The sequence below is a fragment of the Denticeps clupeoides genome, unplaced genomic scaffold (genome assembly GCF_900700375.1).
Source record: "Denticeps clupeoides unplaced genomic scaffold, fDenClu1.1, whole genome shotgun sequence".
Lineage (NCBI taxonomy): Eukaryota > Metazoa > Chordata > Actinopteri > Clupeiformes > Denticipitidae > Denticeps > Denticeps clupeoides.
The window spans coordinates 79,066-93,666 of NW_021629707.1; the positions used below are offsets into that span (position 1 = coordinate 79,066).

The window sequence follows — 14,601 nt, forward strand, 5'->3', positions numbered from 1 at the left end:
TCCCGATCCGTCCCCACACGCTGCTCCCCGGGCGCCTGGCATGGCCGCCCACTGCTCACCAAGTGGGTGGTGGTTAAAAGCAGAGGACACGTTCCGTTGTGTCGCCGTGTGCTGTGCTGCGGTGTTTCACAATGACAATCACTTCACTCTCACAAATTAAGGGTAATGCTCGTTTGATAATAATAATAATACGTCAGTCATGGGATTTGGAACTCGAACTCCTGCCTTCCATGGATCCAAGTGGCCGAGGTGAGAGAACAGAGAAGCCGCCCCGGACGTCGTGTTAGTGGGGCAGCTGCGGCCAGATTAGTGGATTAAAGACCCGGGGAGGCGGAGGGACGCGGCGTCAGTCGCACGGAGGACGGACAGCAGCGTGAGTATCTCGGTCCCCGTCAAATCGATGTGTTACACGTAATAATTAGGCGTGGAGTGGGTAGAGTTAGATGGTTGAATAAGCTTTAATAATAAGATTTAATGTTACGTTCCAGTCGCATCACATTTAGCAGTTTAAAGCCGCTTTAAGGGTCTGTCCCTCACTAATAATTCTGTCCACGGACTCAAGGGGGAAAATTTGGTTTATTCATATTGCGGCAATGCTTAAATATGAGTTAGTAATAAATATGACTTGTCTTTGAATGTCTTTGTCAAGTTGATGGTTTCGGACAGGCCTACTCGCCTCTCACCTCCAGCAGGAGCTGTGATGGCGCCCAGCGGCACCCTGGTCAGGAGGATGTTCTGCTTTGCCGTGCTGCTGCCGGTGCTCATCCCGGCCAGAAGCTCCAGAATTTGCTCGCAGCTGTGCCGGTGTTACGAGCGCTCGGACCTGGTGGACTGCAGGGGCCGGGGGTTTGGCGCCGTACCCCACGGCCTCCCCCACGGGACCTGGCTCCTGGACCTGGGGGGCAACGTTCTGACGGAGATTAGGGCGCACGCTTTCGCTGGACTGTGGTCGTTGCGCATCTTGGTGCTTTCTAACAGCAACATTCGAAAGCTGCATGCACAGGTCAGTCTTCACAAAATGGATTAATGTATTAATCAGATGTATTGATTTACTTAAACCATTTGTCCTCTTCAGGCCTTCTACTCTCTCTCCTTCCTTGAGAAGATGGATATAAGCCGAAATGTGCTGTCTCAATTGCCTGCTGACTTCTCCCAGGGCTTGACTTCAGTGAGGGAACTCCGACTGGATCATAACACCCTACATGCACTGCAGCCCCCCAGTCTGGAGCACCTGGAAAACCTGGAGAAGCTGGACCTGAGCCACAACCGCATCCAGCATCTGGAGCCCGGTGCCTTCTGGGGCTTGACGCGGCTGCGGCACCTTTACCTACACGGCAACCAGCTGGCCGTGCTCCACGAGGGACGTTTGACCATGTTGCCTGTTTTGGAAGTGCTGCTGCTGGGCAACAATAACATCTCCAGCATCGACACAGAAGCACTGGCCCCACTGCACAGCCTTTCCGTTCTGGGCCTGGAGGCCAACCGCCTGGAGCACCTGAAGTTCAAGACGTTCCTGAATCTCCACACCGCCAGCACTCACCTGCAGTTGGCGGGGAACCCGTGGAACTGCGACTGCGACCTGCACCGTGTCTTCAGCAAGATCCTGAGCGTGCGGCACTTGCACGTGGACGACTATCGCAACGTGACCTGCAGTGGGCCTTCACAGCTCGCCGGGGCCTTCCTGGCTGGGGTGGACAGCCAGCTGTGCATGGCTGAGACGGCGACGGTGCTGGTCATCACCGGCACAGTGCTGGTGACGGTCATTGGTGCCCTTGTGATGGCGGAACGCAATCGCAAGAACAAGAGAAGCTGCTCCGGGGCTCAAGCCCACGAGAAGTATTCAGGGTGAGGTTTGGCTGGGATTTAACTGGATGAATAAAAACAGTTTTGCAAGGAACAACAGGATAAACTCATCCCATCCTCTCTGACCTTAGTGTGACCTTATTTATATAATCTGGAGAGGCTTAAAATTCTCATCAGTTGTAGCTTCCTCACAGTCTAGTTGTGACTGCATGCTCTTTTTAATTCCTAGAGCCACAAAACATGAACGAATAACACATCATTAGCCAACTTTGAAATTAATCTTGAATGCTATTGGACGATGGTAAGGTGAAGAAAAACTGCTTGGGTGTGTATCTATGGAGCCAGTGCATTACATATTGGACTATGGGTCGGTTTCCCTAGTTCTTGACTAAAACAAGATCCTATGAAGTTCTCCATTCACAAACGGGTCGGGTCAACTAACTAGCAGTGAGCTAGATGGAGTCTGGGACAATGTAAATGTCTGGCTGGCATAAAGTATCAAAGAAATGTCTTGATTCATCCAATACCTAAATATGTTCTGTCCTTCAGCAATTAATGTTTCTGTCCTGAATGTCCCTGAAAGGTGCCCTATTATTCGAATCCCGATCCGGCAAGGTGCCACTGAGCAAAGGGAACATGGGGACCACACACTGCTCCCCAGGTGCCTGTCATGGCTGCCCACTGCTTACCAAGGGTTAAAAGCAGAGGACACATTGCGTTATGTCACCTTGTGCTGTGCTGCAGTGTTTCACAATCAATTCACTTAATTATGAAGATTTTTTTGCTATTATTTTTTTATTTTTACATTTTTTTGGACATGTTTATTCACTCGGATAGATGTACAATCACTTTAAGATTTGAATTTCACTTCAAAATACAAAAAATTAAATAAAAGAATAAACAAAATAAAAGAATAAACATTTAAATAATACCATAATACTATAATAAAGACGTCATTTAGAACAAACACACACAAACATTTTACTGCTTTTATATAGATTTTAAGGGTCCCCTAAAACTGTATCTGAAGTCTCTTTCTGCGATTCAGACGTTGTGCATAATTTCAGCCACTTTTAGTGAATCCCACAATGAGATTTCCCAAGAATGCACAGTTTTGGTGTATGTCGCTTTAAATGATAATGAGGAAGAGCGAGGCGGGACGAGAATGAGAGCACCTTATAGAAGTGAGCAGACAGTTGTGGAGATGAATTAACACCATTCACCAACCACAATGTTTGGTGCCACCAGGAAGACGTGTCTGTGTTTTTCCAGAAAAAAAATTTATTAACCCATTTTTTACAGCAAAAAACCCCAACAAAAACACACACATTTGTGCTAATTTTTTTACATCCAATCACTGAGCAATTGGAATGCTTTGCACGTTTGGAAGCCATGATGGTCGGTGGAGTTATGTTTTTAAAGGAGGGGTGGGAAATTCTCTAGGGGGAGAAGAACCTTGAGAAAGGGATCTAATGCATGAGAACCTTTCCCCTTAAGATGACTTAAGCGGACACAATCCAGATCCGACCGTCTGAGCTGCCGCTTTCTGAACGGCGAAGCAGGATGACCAAAGCACACTTTTTACACCTATTCGGGACCTTTAAGTGTCCCCGTGTGCTCAGCCAAAGTGCTGCTTTTTGACACTGCAAGGCCAGTGAGTGAAAGTCCCAGTGACTGATAACCATCTGCTGAAGCCGACTAGAGATTACACGGCAGTAAATCATCCAGCGTCTTCATCTGAGGATTAGCGCTGTCACTGTTTTAGTGTTGGAGCTGAGATGCCCTGAACCGTAAAATATCCGATAATTCCTTCTATAGCTGAGTGCACTAGCACTCCTCTTAATTTAATTTTAATTCCTTCTACAGTTGAGCCTTCAGGCATTCATTCTGTTTTCGTTCTATTTTTGCATACTCTTTTTTTACTAGTCCCCATTGCTAAAATTGGAGATTTACATGCGTCTACAACAGTCAAAAGTTAGTATTTTTTATAATACAGAACAAAACTGAAGACACAGAACTATGAAACAACACACATGAGGTTATGTAATGAACAAATAACGGCATATAATGCAAAAAGCTCTCCAAAGCAGGGAGCTTTTGATGTGACGGTAGCATTTCACACTCCTGGCTTCTCATTAGGAATGTTTTCCAGCAGTTCTGGAGGTTTCTTATCATTCACTCGTGTTAATGAGCATCTCATGAAGTGGCTTTTGATGATGACAATAGTGAACAAATGAGCCATGAAGGAAAAAAGAGGAGACAAAAAAAAACCAGATGAATCAAGCATACTTCACTTCTTCCTGCTACAAAAATACTAAATATGTATTTGTTGTTTGGTGTATTTTTTATTTCAGAAGTGTTTTTTTATGTTCAAATCTGTTACGCAGATACTTGTAGTTAAGATTATTGTTCTGTATGTACATTTAGCATTGAAGAAGTGTCACAGTGATGGAATAGAAGAGGAACCAGGATTCACATCAGATTGTGGATACGGACCTGGCCTTCACTGCAATATCCTGTATAATTACTGTACAGATTAAACAGAGCATCAGAATACACCCAGATGTACAGAAAGGTAATTATTTGACCATCTAAATAAACTTCATTCCACCTTCATGTATAATGGGTCTGTGTTTTCATTATGTAAGTCATCTTTTACTATGTCTGTGCACAGCCGTTCATCGCTGTACGTCCCTTGTTTGTGTAATTCATTCCATACTGAAATCTGTCATGCCTAATGGATATTGTGAACCAAGCAGGGGAAGATTGCACAGAAGTGGAAAGCGCTCCACGCTTAAGCCTAAAATTTTGGATGCTCTTTAGTACTTAAAGAGAAACCAGCTGTCACTGTGCTCATTCCAGTCAGAATAAGTCATCACGGGTCTGTCCCAAAAAGAGAATGTACAGGAGTAGTACAGACATGACTGTTTTTGTAATTATTCAGTAATAAGTAGTTAGAAGAACAGGCTAAAATATAACATGTCTGGAGACACGGTGATGCATAATTCAGAAGCAGATTCAGAAAAGGGCCACAAGCCGCTTTTAAGTCATGATCACAGTGAAAACAATTATATGGAATGTCAAAGCTCCACATTTATTCAAATATGTGATGAGCTTCGTCTTGTGTGCCTAATTAATACAGGTTGCCTTAATAATTACGCGGGAAGGCGGAGTTAGTGACGTATCCCCGCCCACGCCCGGCCCAGCTCGCCTGTTTCCTAGACGCGACTTAATAGCGGGACTGTGGGCGTGGTTATGTAGCCCCTCCCCCCCTCTCGCGCTGGACGTAGCGTCACATTCGCGCCCGGTTTGGTGAGAGAAGTCGAGGTGAAAGATGGCTAAAGTGACCGGTGGAGCCATGGTCATCGCCGGGCAGCTTCTCTCGAAACCCCTGACGCTGAGCCAGCAGCGAAACAACCGGCTCCGGCCCCTGGAACTTCAGCGCCGCGTGATGGCCACCAGCGTCGCCGGGCAGGGCACCAGAACCCCGGCTTCGCCTCCGCAGGACCATATCGGCGCCCCGTCTTTGTCCGACCGCCACGTGGCTTCGACTCGCACGTTCATATACCGGGACGTCAAGGCGTTTCTCAACGAAGTGGGTGGGGATCCCCGGGAAGCTCGGTACTGGCTGACGCAGTTCCAGAGAGCGAACCTCACGCAAGCCCCAGCTTTCGCTGTCCTCGAGGTGAGTCTTCGAGTGGGTCGCCCGCGGGCCACCACGTGGGTGGCAGGAGCGACGCGACAGCTTCAAACCCCACTTAATATCACCGCGTCCCCGAGTGTCTCCGGGGGGGGGGCTGTGCCTGTCACTACTGACTAAATATATGTAGGAAAGGCCACAGGACCGGGACAGACATCCCTCTCGGTGTTTTCTTCATCCCCACAGACCGAATTCGCAGCAGCGAGTCGGTTTTTGAAGCCCCGTCCTTTTATCAGTCGTGTGTGAATGGGTGCAAAACTGCACAACGCCGCAGTTCTTTTCTCTTCCTCTCCTGTTCGTCAGCCAGAGTTGCTCTACTCTTCTACTCATCATCTGTTACACTGTAATAACAAGGGGAAACATTTTCATGTAACTTTGCAAAACATTTGCATATTATTAATGTGTTTAAAGCAAACTAACGATTTGGTCAAATTTGAATGATTACAAAAAGTATGTAAAAATTTCAGGGAAAAAAATTTCAGCCTTAGGGGGCGTGTCCGATGGAGACGCAGAGACCACGCCCCTCTCCAAAGTCTCAGCTACAACTATGAAGTGAAAGCTGAATGCTCTGTCAGCCAGGTTTAATACTAAATTCGTTTCGGGACCAGATTTTCTTTGCTGTGGCAAGTTAGCAAGGTCTATTGCAGACAAGCATAACCGAGCTACATTCAGGGAAGAACATATGCAGACAAACGTGCTGCGGGGTCTAATGTGATAATGTGAGAGCCTGGAGAACCAGGGATGCTAATGATATCTATAGCTTTTAAATCAATGCATTGTTAGGGGCAGGTCAACAAGCTGGGTGAACTTATTTTTTAAAACTTTTCCCAGTACGTTTCCAGAAATAACTGAGTGATTATCAGGTGAGCAGAAACTTTCCAGATTGCTTGTGCCCTCTAAACAACCATATTGATTGTTGTACTTTTCCAATGTTATTACACTGGCTTTTTTTGTACAGTGAACTGGGGCTTACTCTGTTTACCATGCAGGTGGACGAGTCCGTTTTTGAGAGCCGCGAGATGTTGCACAGCCTCGCATTCGGCCTGTCTTTTCTTCAGCGGATGGACATGAAGCCTGTGGTGGTGATGGGTCTGACCGGCACAGCGGTGGGAGAAGGTTTCTCCAGCACCTCTTGCTGCCCGAGGACAGTGGCGGTGAGGAACTGCCAGGCTCTGACTGAGGTGCTGCAGAACAGTTCCGCCAGTGTCATGCCCTTCTTCAGTGCTGAGGCCCTGCTGCACTGTCAGGAGTCTCCAATGTGTAGCAGGTCAGAAAGTATTTTTGTTACTCCAGGCTGAACTGATATGGACCTTGGTAACTCCATCCCCTGCAAGATATGAATTTCTGTGCAAGAACATCTAATAAATGCAGGGTTAGGCCAAAGATGCTGGAATGCATGCATAGAAATCAGGCCCTGAATAGAAAGCCTAAAGTCCTTATGTGCAGTCCACCATCAAAATACCAAAACACCATTATATGTCAAAATAAAAAGTTCAAAGTTTAAAATGGGAGGAGCCTATTAGGGTTGACCAACACACACTACTTCCTCATTCTGAGTGATTTAAAATGTAGTGCAAGGCCCCACCTCCACCCTTCCTTATGGTGGCATCACCATAGACCTTTAGGTCTAGACCTTTTAGTGCCACTACTGTTACCAAACCAAACAAGCAGAGAGATTATCGGCAAGCATACAAAAAAAAAGACACACAATGCCATAGTCGGGTAGTTGCCGTGTTGCTTCACTAGCTGCCTTGCCTGGCTTGAAGTTTGATGTTCTTTGCTTCTGTCGGGCAGTGGCACCTCCTCCATCACTGTGCACACCGATCTGCTGCAATGGAGCCTGAACTGCGGCACCATCCCTCTGGTTTGCCCGGTCGGGCGGGATTCAGCCAGTCATTCGGTGGTGCTTGACTCGATGGACGTCACAGCGGCCATTTCGCGTGCCCTGCAACCCCTTAAAGTCATGTTCCTGAACAGCTGTGGTGGCATCCGCAACCAGAACCGCGAAGTAGGTGTCAGTTACTGCGAGACTGACCATCTGCATGTCACATTTAAGTGCGTTAGTGTATTTATGTCTGGCTGTACGTGTCAGTGCACACGGTCATGTGTGTATGTGAGTGAGGTCGTGTATAAGTCAGCACTGATCAAACACTGCACCCTGAACTTGTTGTCTTGAGTTCATAATCATTTCAATTGCAGATATTGCTCCACATAGGATTTTAAACTTTGAAGCTTTTGAGTGTTTTATTTCTATGTAACATAGTGACAAATAAGAAACCAGACTGGTACACATGCCTCTCTTTTCAGGTAATGGGTTCAGTGTCTTTCCCTGTTGACCTTCCCATCCTGTCGGCAGCTTCATGGTTGAACCCACAGGAGCGTCGTCGGGTCAGTGCCATCGCCCAGCTTCTCAACCAACTGCCCACCGAATCCTCGGCCGTTGTCACCTCTGCCAACACACTGCTCACAGAGCTGTTTAGCCATAAGGGTGAGTCTGGGCCCTTCACTGCTGCCTCATTTCTACCGTGCATCACTCTGGAAATAATAATGACTATAAATGATTATTACAAATCATTCAATGTGATTTTATGGATATTTTAGATTCAGTCTCTCACAGTTGAGGTGATTAAAATAAGTGTTAGCCGATTGTCACTTACGCCCATATGGTTCTTACCTATTTATATGTGTAAAATGTGTACATGTGTATATACAATTTTAAATGCTCACTACATATTTCATACTTTTACATTTTTGTGTACTAATTTGATGTGTCTTATGCATGTGTGTAACTCAGATCTTCTAACCTGCATGTAATTCAACCCAGGAGCACATGTGAGCAGGCCTAAAGTAAAAATGACCAGAGGCAGCAAGTTCAGATATAGCCATCAGGTCTCCAATAAGGATCTTTGCAGGAATTTCAGATCTTGATTATTTAAATAGTTTAAGGATGTAAGGTATTTAACACTCAAAATATTAATTCTGAATATTTTATGATTCATCTACCTATAGACATATATTACTGGCCTATGCTATGCTATCTGGAAAGATTTTTTAGAAAGCATTTAAAATTATATTTTACCTACATAGAATTTTAAACTTATTAGCTGAATTGAGGTTATGTATAAAAAGATCACAAATAACTTTTGGAAAATGCCATTTGACAAAATATTGGTTTGAGGAATTAGTTTGGTGCTAGCAGTGTCAATGCATAATGGATTTTGCTGCTCATTAAATGCTGCTCATTAAATGCACCTGAGTTGTTAGCATGCATCGGATTAAAATAATAATTTTTTTATAGCTCTCATTTGATTGTTTTGAATCTGAAGCTTCAGGTTTCCATTACCCGCTGAACTGGCCAGTCCTATTTTCTGGTGTCCTATGTAAACTCAGCCACAAGGTGGCTCTGGAGGCATGCGGTGTAAAGTCTGGGCAAGGTTCTTCAGATGGACCACTTCCGGGTTCCTTTCCACGCTCCCTTCAAATGTGAGCCATACCTGAGGACTGTGTGGAAATCTGAATGGGAAACCCTTGTTTTAGTCATGACAGTTCCTCATACTCTCTCTCCTAGATGATGAATAAGTGGGGTAAAGGTGAACATGTACATAATAAAATAGCATCTTTATTCCAGTGTGGTGTTTTACATTTTATTTCCTTATTTTTTTACTTTGTTTTCAGGCTCTGGGACCATGTTTAAAAATGGAGACCCTATTCACAAGTGGGTATCATTACACAGTGGTGCATGAAAGTTTGTGAATCCTTTTCTTAGGCTACTATTTGACCTACAATACATTTACATAAGTGTAGATTGACATAGCATTCAGATATTAAATTCGTATTAGTGTAATGAACGTAATCATGACATTTGATCCAATAGTAAAGCTGTGCAAAGTACAGAAGCCGGGTTGTTCAAAGATAGATAGATGCCTTTTTAAGCAGACATTTACATTCACAGCATTTATCAGACGCCCTTATCCAGAGCGACTTGCAATCAGTAGTTACAGGGACAGTCCCCCTGGAGCAACTTAGGGTTAAGTGTCTTGCTCAGGGATACAATGGTAGTAAGTGGGATTTGAACCTGGGTCTTCTGGTTCACAGGCGAGTGTGTGTTTCCCACTAGGCTACTTACCACCCTTACTTCCTTACTACCAGACCAGCAGATGCACATTTAAACTAGGGTTTCAAATAACAATAAATAAAAAGACACATAGTATTTAAATAAAAGATAGAGTATGGGATATTTAAAGTAAGCAGTGGTTTAAGTGCAGGCCAGATGATGAACAATGTAAGTAAAAGATGTGATATTGCACAACAGTTATTGTACTATATTATACTGTATGTGCCTGTGCTGTAGTGCTTGCCAGATAGCAGTGTGAGGGGGCTGAGCATGCATCCCTGCGGGGCACCAGTGCTGAGGTTTATGGGTTTAGAGGAGTGTTTGCCTATGAGAATGGTCAGTAGTCTGCTGTGGAGGAAGTCCAAGGTCCATTCGCATGTGTCCAGTTCCAGGTTGTTGAATTTTACAGCCAGTTTGAACAGGGGGGATGATGTTAAAGGCAGAACAATAGTCAATGAAGAGCATCTGCACATAAATGTTGGGTCACTCGAGGTGTGACGGGGCAGTGTGAAAGGCTAGTGAGATGGCATCTTCAGTTGATCTGTTTCTCTTGTCAGTGAACTGGTGTTGGGCTAGGGAGTGAGGGGTGTTGTATTTAATGTGTGCCAGCATCAGGTACTCAAACCACTTCATCACAATAGGGGTGAGGTCCACTTGACAATAGTCGTTGAGGGACCTTGCAGCTGTTTATTTCAGAACAGAGCTCACCTCATATGCATTGAGCACCAGGACACCCATGGTGTGCTGTTGGTTGGTGTCATTGCCAAATCGTGGTTTAGATCACCAGGGAAAGTGGAGTCTGCTAAGCTGAACATAGTTGTTGTTGCTTTTGTCGATTGTTTTACCTTGTAGGGGCACTTTGTTTCTCTGATGCTTCTCTTCAGCCTGAGTGGAACACGTCATCACACAGGTTTAGCAGGTTTTCAACTCCCCTGTTCCTCCATGGCCTGTCATGGTCTGTCAGACTGTTTTGAGTGGAGTTCTATTTAAACAGATCCCAGTTTGTGTTCTCAAAACAGTTAAGACTTTATATGATCTTTTTCCCTTGGCAATGTTGCAGTATGTTGCACGTCAGCATGATAAACTCCAAATCCGGTGCGCAACACTGTTCTGTATTGGTAACTGATGTGCACCGAGAGCTTAGAGAGCTTGAAATCCAAAAATTTGAGGAAACCCACCATTGTCCCAGAGATTAAGCTGATAGGCTCTGTTTCAGAGGTTTTAATGTTAAACCGTCCTATTTATGTTAAGTTCAGGTGTGAAGTACTGTCTTATTACACAGTCCAGTTCTGAAACATGTCTTCATTTCATAGGTACAGCAGCTTGGATGATGTTGATGTGAATCGCCTGCTGACGCTGATCAACAAGAGTTTTGAAAAGAACCTGAAAGAGGACTACATTGCCTCCTTAACAGGCCGGCTTCACTCTATCTATCTCTCTGAAGGGTAGGAATGTGACCTTTTAAAAGCTTACTATTTGTAATAATTGTCTTTGGGTTCATCAGTCACCTTTCACTATATTTCACTTAAAAATGTTTTATGCAAAATAATAGAAATTGACATTCACTCAACACTCAAGGACCCCGCTGTTACACAAAGTTTAAAATGTTCAGTTTGCCTTTTTTGTGTGTGTGTGTGCTTGAAAATGAAAGATACAGTGCGGCAGCCATCATCACCAGGGAACCGGTGAGCAGTGGCACACCATATTTGGACAAGTTTGTTGTGAGCAGTAGCAAGCAAGGGCAAGGCACGAGCCAAATCTTATGGGAATGCATACGCCAGGATCTGGGGAAGCTCTTCTGGCGATCTGGGAAAAAAAATCATATAAACCCATGGTGAGCTGTGTGTGTGTGTGATGTGCCCCTTTATTTGGTTGTAGTAACAAAACATGTTGCTACCGGAGCCTTTGGTTTAAGGTTGATGTGTGCTCCTTTTGTCCTCCTTTACTCAGGTACTTCAAACACAGTGATGGAAGCTTTGTTAATGAGCAATGGATCGTCTTCTGGTTTGGACTGTCTGACATAAGGGAGTCGTATGAACTTGTAGAACATGCCAAGCGCATCCCCGAGTCTTTCTGCACACTCCTGGAGTCATCATCAGGCTCCTGAATGGAAAGATCATGTTGCACCAATCATGTTACTTCCCCTGGTCCTCTACAAATTGAGAAAGTAAAAGAAAATGTCTAATATAACAACTCAATATTGCAATATGTTAAAGTTTTACAAGAACTGTTTCATACAAAAAAATGTCCTCTCATTCCCTAAATATTGGTGGATCAGCCATTTTGAAGTGCTCTCCACTATAAACTCCATTCACTTTATGGCACACTATGTACACAGATGCAGACCAAAAAGTAGAGCACAGAAGCTGTACCCTACATCGATTTAGGTAGACCATCATGCTTTCTGTTTAATGCTGAACAAAATTAAGACAGACTGAACTAGCTGGACCAGCTTCTGAATAATTCTTCTACGATATCCTGTTTGGCTTCTGCAACCAGAGCAACTGTACTTTATAAATGCTAACAGAGGGCATAAATTTGCCATGTTTCCTTATTTGAGTACAGTATGTTCAAAGTGTATTGTAAATAAAAAATGACTATGCATACAGATTGTATTTGTACGATGCACCACACTTTACACATGGCCAGTTATCCAGTTTGTGACAACATGCCAGTGTCAGAAATGTTTTAACAGCTTTCTGCCATCAGTCCCAAGTCTACTATGTAGTAATGCCCATATAGGAAATAAGGCAACATTTTCAATGGCGTATATAGCTCAACCAAGTAGAATTGCAAATCTAACATTGTTGAAGCAAAGAGTATCCTGCAATTTTTTTAATTACTATCCAGCCTCTGTTGCTGAGCAGAAGCATAAAAACAATTTTGTTCATCCCACTTTAACTGTTCCACATCTTGTCACGTTACAACAACAATTTCTATTTCATTTTAACAATTTTCTATTTCCAGTTTGCCGCAAGCCATGTAGGAATTGACAAGGCAATATTAATGTTAGATCTTGTCTTAGCCACCTGTAGTGAGCTCTAAATGAACCATGTGACCAGAGATTTTCATTGTAATGTAATTTGAGACTTTATCTGATACCTGAAACAGATACCTTACCAGCACAATCCATGGTGCGTATGCCAGCATGTCGCATTTTGATGCAGGTGGACAACATCTGATCACATCTCATTTAAACAGAAAAACAAATGCATGTTGTGGTGTTCTGTTGACTGATGGTGGATGTCAGTATGTCCACAGTCCACAGAAAGTTAACATACGCAAGAATGTTCCTCTAATGCAAGACAGGCTGTTTTTTATACCCCCAAGCTTTTGTGACAAAAATATGCATTTTGTGAGACATTCTAGGCTTCGTATTTGAGTGTGAGCTCAAGTGACAGCATCTTTTTTAGCACACCACAACATGAGTTTACTCACTCGCCATAACCACTGCCGGAGCCCATCTCGAGGCAATGAGTGCAGAGCGGGGATGTGTGATCATATTTCACTTTCTTTACACCAAAATGCAATTCATGCTGCCATTAGCATTAGAATATGAAAGGAATATAAAAAAAACAATTCTTAAAAGAAACAAACAAAAAAATCTGTTTAGAAAATTATTTCTGCTTTCTGATTAATGTATCAAATTACATTTACATGAAAATCTGTTTAATATTTTGCGGTCTGAGTTAATCATGGGAACCAAAATTGTATTTGCAATTGTGTTGACATATGTTAAGCCTGCTCTCTTCCACTTGGTCACTTTTGAATACTGGTGGTGTTTTCAATCTAGTGGTAGCATGAGACTGAGTCTACAACCCACACAAGTGTCTCAGGTAGTGCAGCTCATCCAGGACTTACATTTTTTACATTTACAGAATTTATCAGATGCCCTTATCCAGAGCAACTTACAATCAAGAGTTACAGGGACAGTTACCCACTAAGCTGCTACCACCCCACCCATGATGGCACATCAATGCGAGCTGCGACACAAAGATGTCTGCTGTGTCTGTCAGTGTAGTGTCCAGAGCATGGAGACGCAATCAGGAGACAGGCCAGTACATCAGGAGAGTTGGAGGAGGCCGTAGGAGGGCAACAACCCAGCAGCAGGACCACTACCTGGTGTAGATGCGTTAGGTTTGTACAAAGACGCATGAGGAATATATGGTGTATGCGTGAGGTTTGTATGTAGACATGTGATTTTTGTATTTAGACGTTTGAGGAATATATTTTGTATGCATGAGGTTTGTATTTAGATGCGTGAGGAATATATGGTGTATGTGTGAGGTTTGCATGAAGACGCAGAGAATATATGGTGTATGCGTTAGGTTTGTACATAGATCCGTGAGGAAGATATGGTGTATGCATGAGGTTTGTATGTAGATGCGTGGAGAATATATGGTGTATGTGCAAGGTTTGTATGTAGATGCGTGGAGAATATATGGTGTATGTGCAAGGTTTGTATGTAGATGCATGAGGTTTGTATTTAGATGCGTGAGGAATACACGGTGTATGCGTGAGGTTTGAATGTAGACGCATGGAGAATATATGGTGTATGCGTTTGATTGCTAATATGAACATTTACTCACCAGAGATTAGTCTCGTACACACATACACAACACCGCTCATGCCAGTCCCACTTCCAACTGCTCTTAAAAACACAGGGGATATGGGAGTTCATATACGTGAAGTTTTATCACAAAATTTCTCACTATTCAGACACTAATGGTTTTAATTTTGTGGCACAGCCCTGACCTACCTCCAGTTCTTCCCGTCTCAATAGACAAAATCCTTGTTCAATCAGTCAAAATCTGCCTCGAATTCCAGCAAAACTGCCATCTCATTCTCAGCCATCCAAAAAAGAAAAAAGAAGGGAGAAACCTGCACCAAAACTGTGCACCATCACTGGTGACTTCTGATGGGCTCAGCTTGGGCACATGAACTTCACCTCACCCATATCACCTGCGTCTCCATCACATTCAGG

At 43.8% G+C, this 14,601-nt stretch overlaps 2 protein-coding genes across 2 annotated transcripts; both read left to right on the forward strand.

Annotated features, from left to right (window-relative positions):
* The first annotated feature begins 355 nt into the window (after positions 1-355).
* On the forward strand, positions 356-2,062 carry LOC114772256 (slit homolog 2 protein-like). The gene is made up of 3 exons (XM_028965270.1): positions 356-373; positions 650-1,003; positions 1,076-2,062. Exons 2-3 carry the CDS (start codon positions 653-655, stop codon positions 1,847-1,849), a joined length of 1,125 nt encoding a protein of 374 aa, XP_028821103.1. The 5' UTR covers positions 356-373; positions 650-652; the 3' UTR covers positions 1,850-2,062.
* Positions 2,063-5,115: 3,053 nt separating this feature from the next.
* Positions 5,116-12,140, forward strand: LOC114772250 (N-acetylglutamate synthase, mitochondrial-like). The gene is made up of 8 exons (XM_028965265.1): positions 5,116-5,488; positions 6,493-6,770; positions 7,298-7,511; positions 7,811-7,991; positions 9,179-9,218; positions 10,931-11,062; positions 11,269-11,451; positions 11,568-12,140. The coding sequence occupies exons 1-8, from the start codon at positions 5,138-5,140 to the stop codon at positions 11,722-11,724; spliced, it is 1,536 nt and encodes a 511-aa protein (XP_028821098.1). The 5' UTR covers positions 5,116-5,137; the 3' UTR covers positions 11,725-12,140.
* Positions 12,141-14,601: the final 2,461 nt, after the last annotated feature.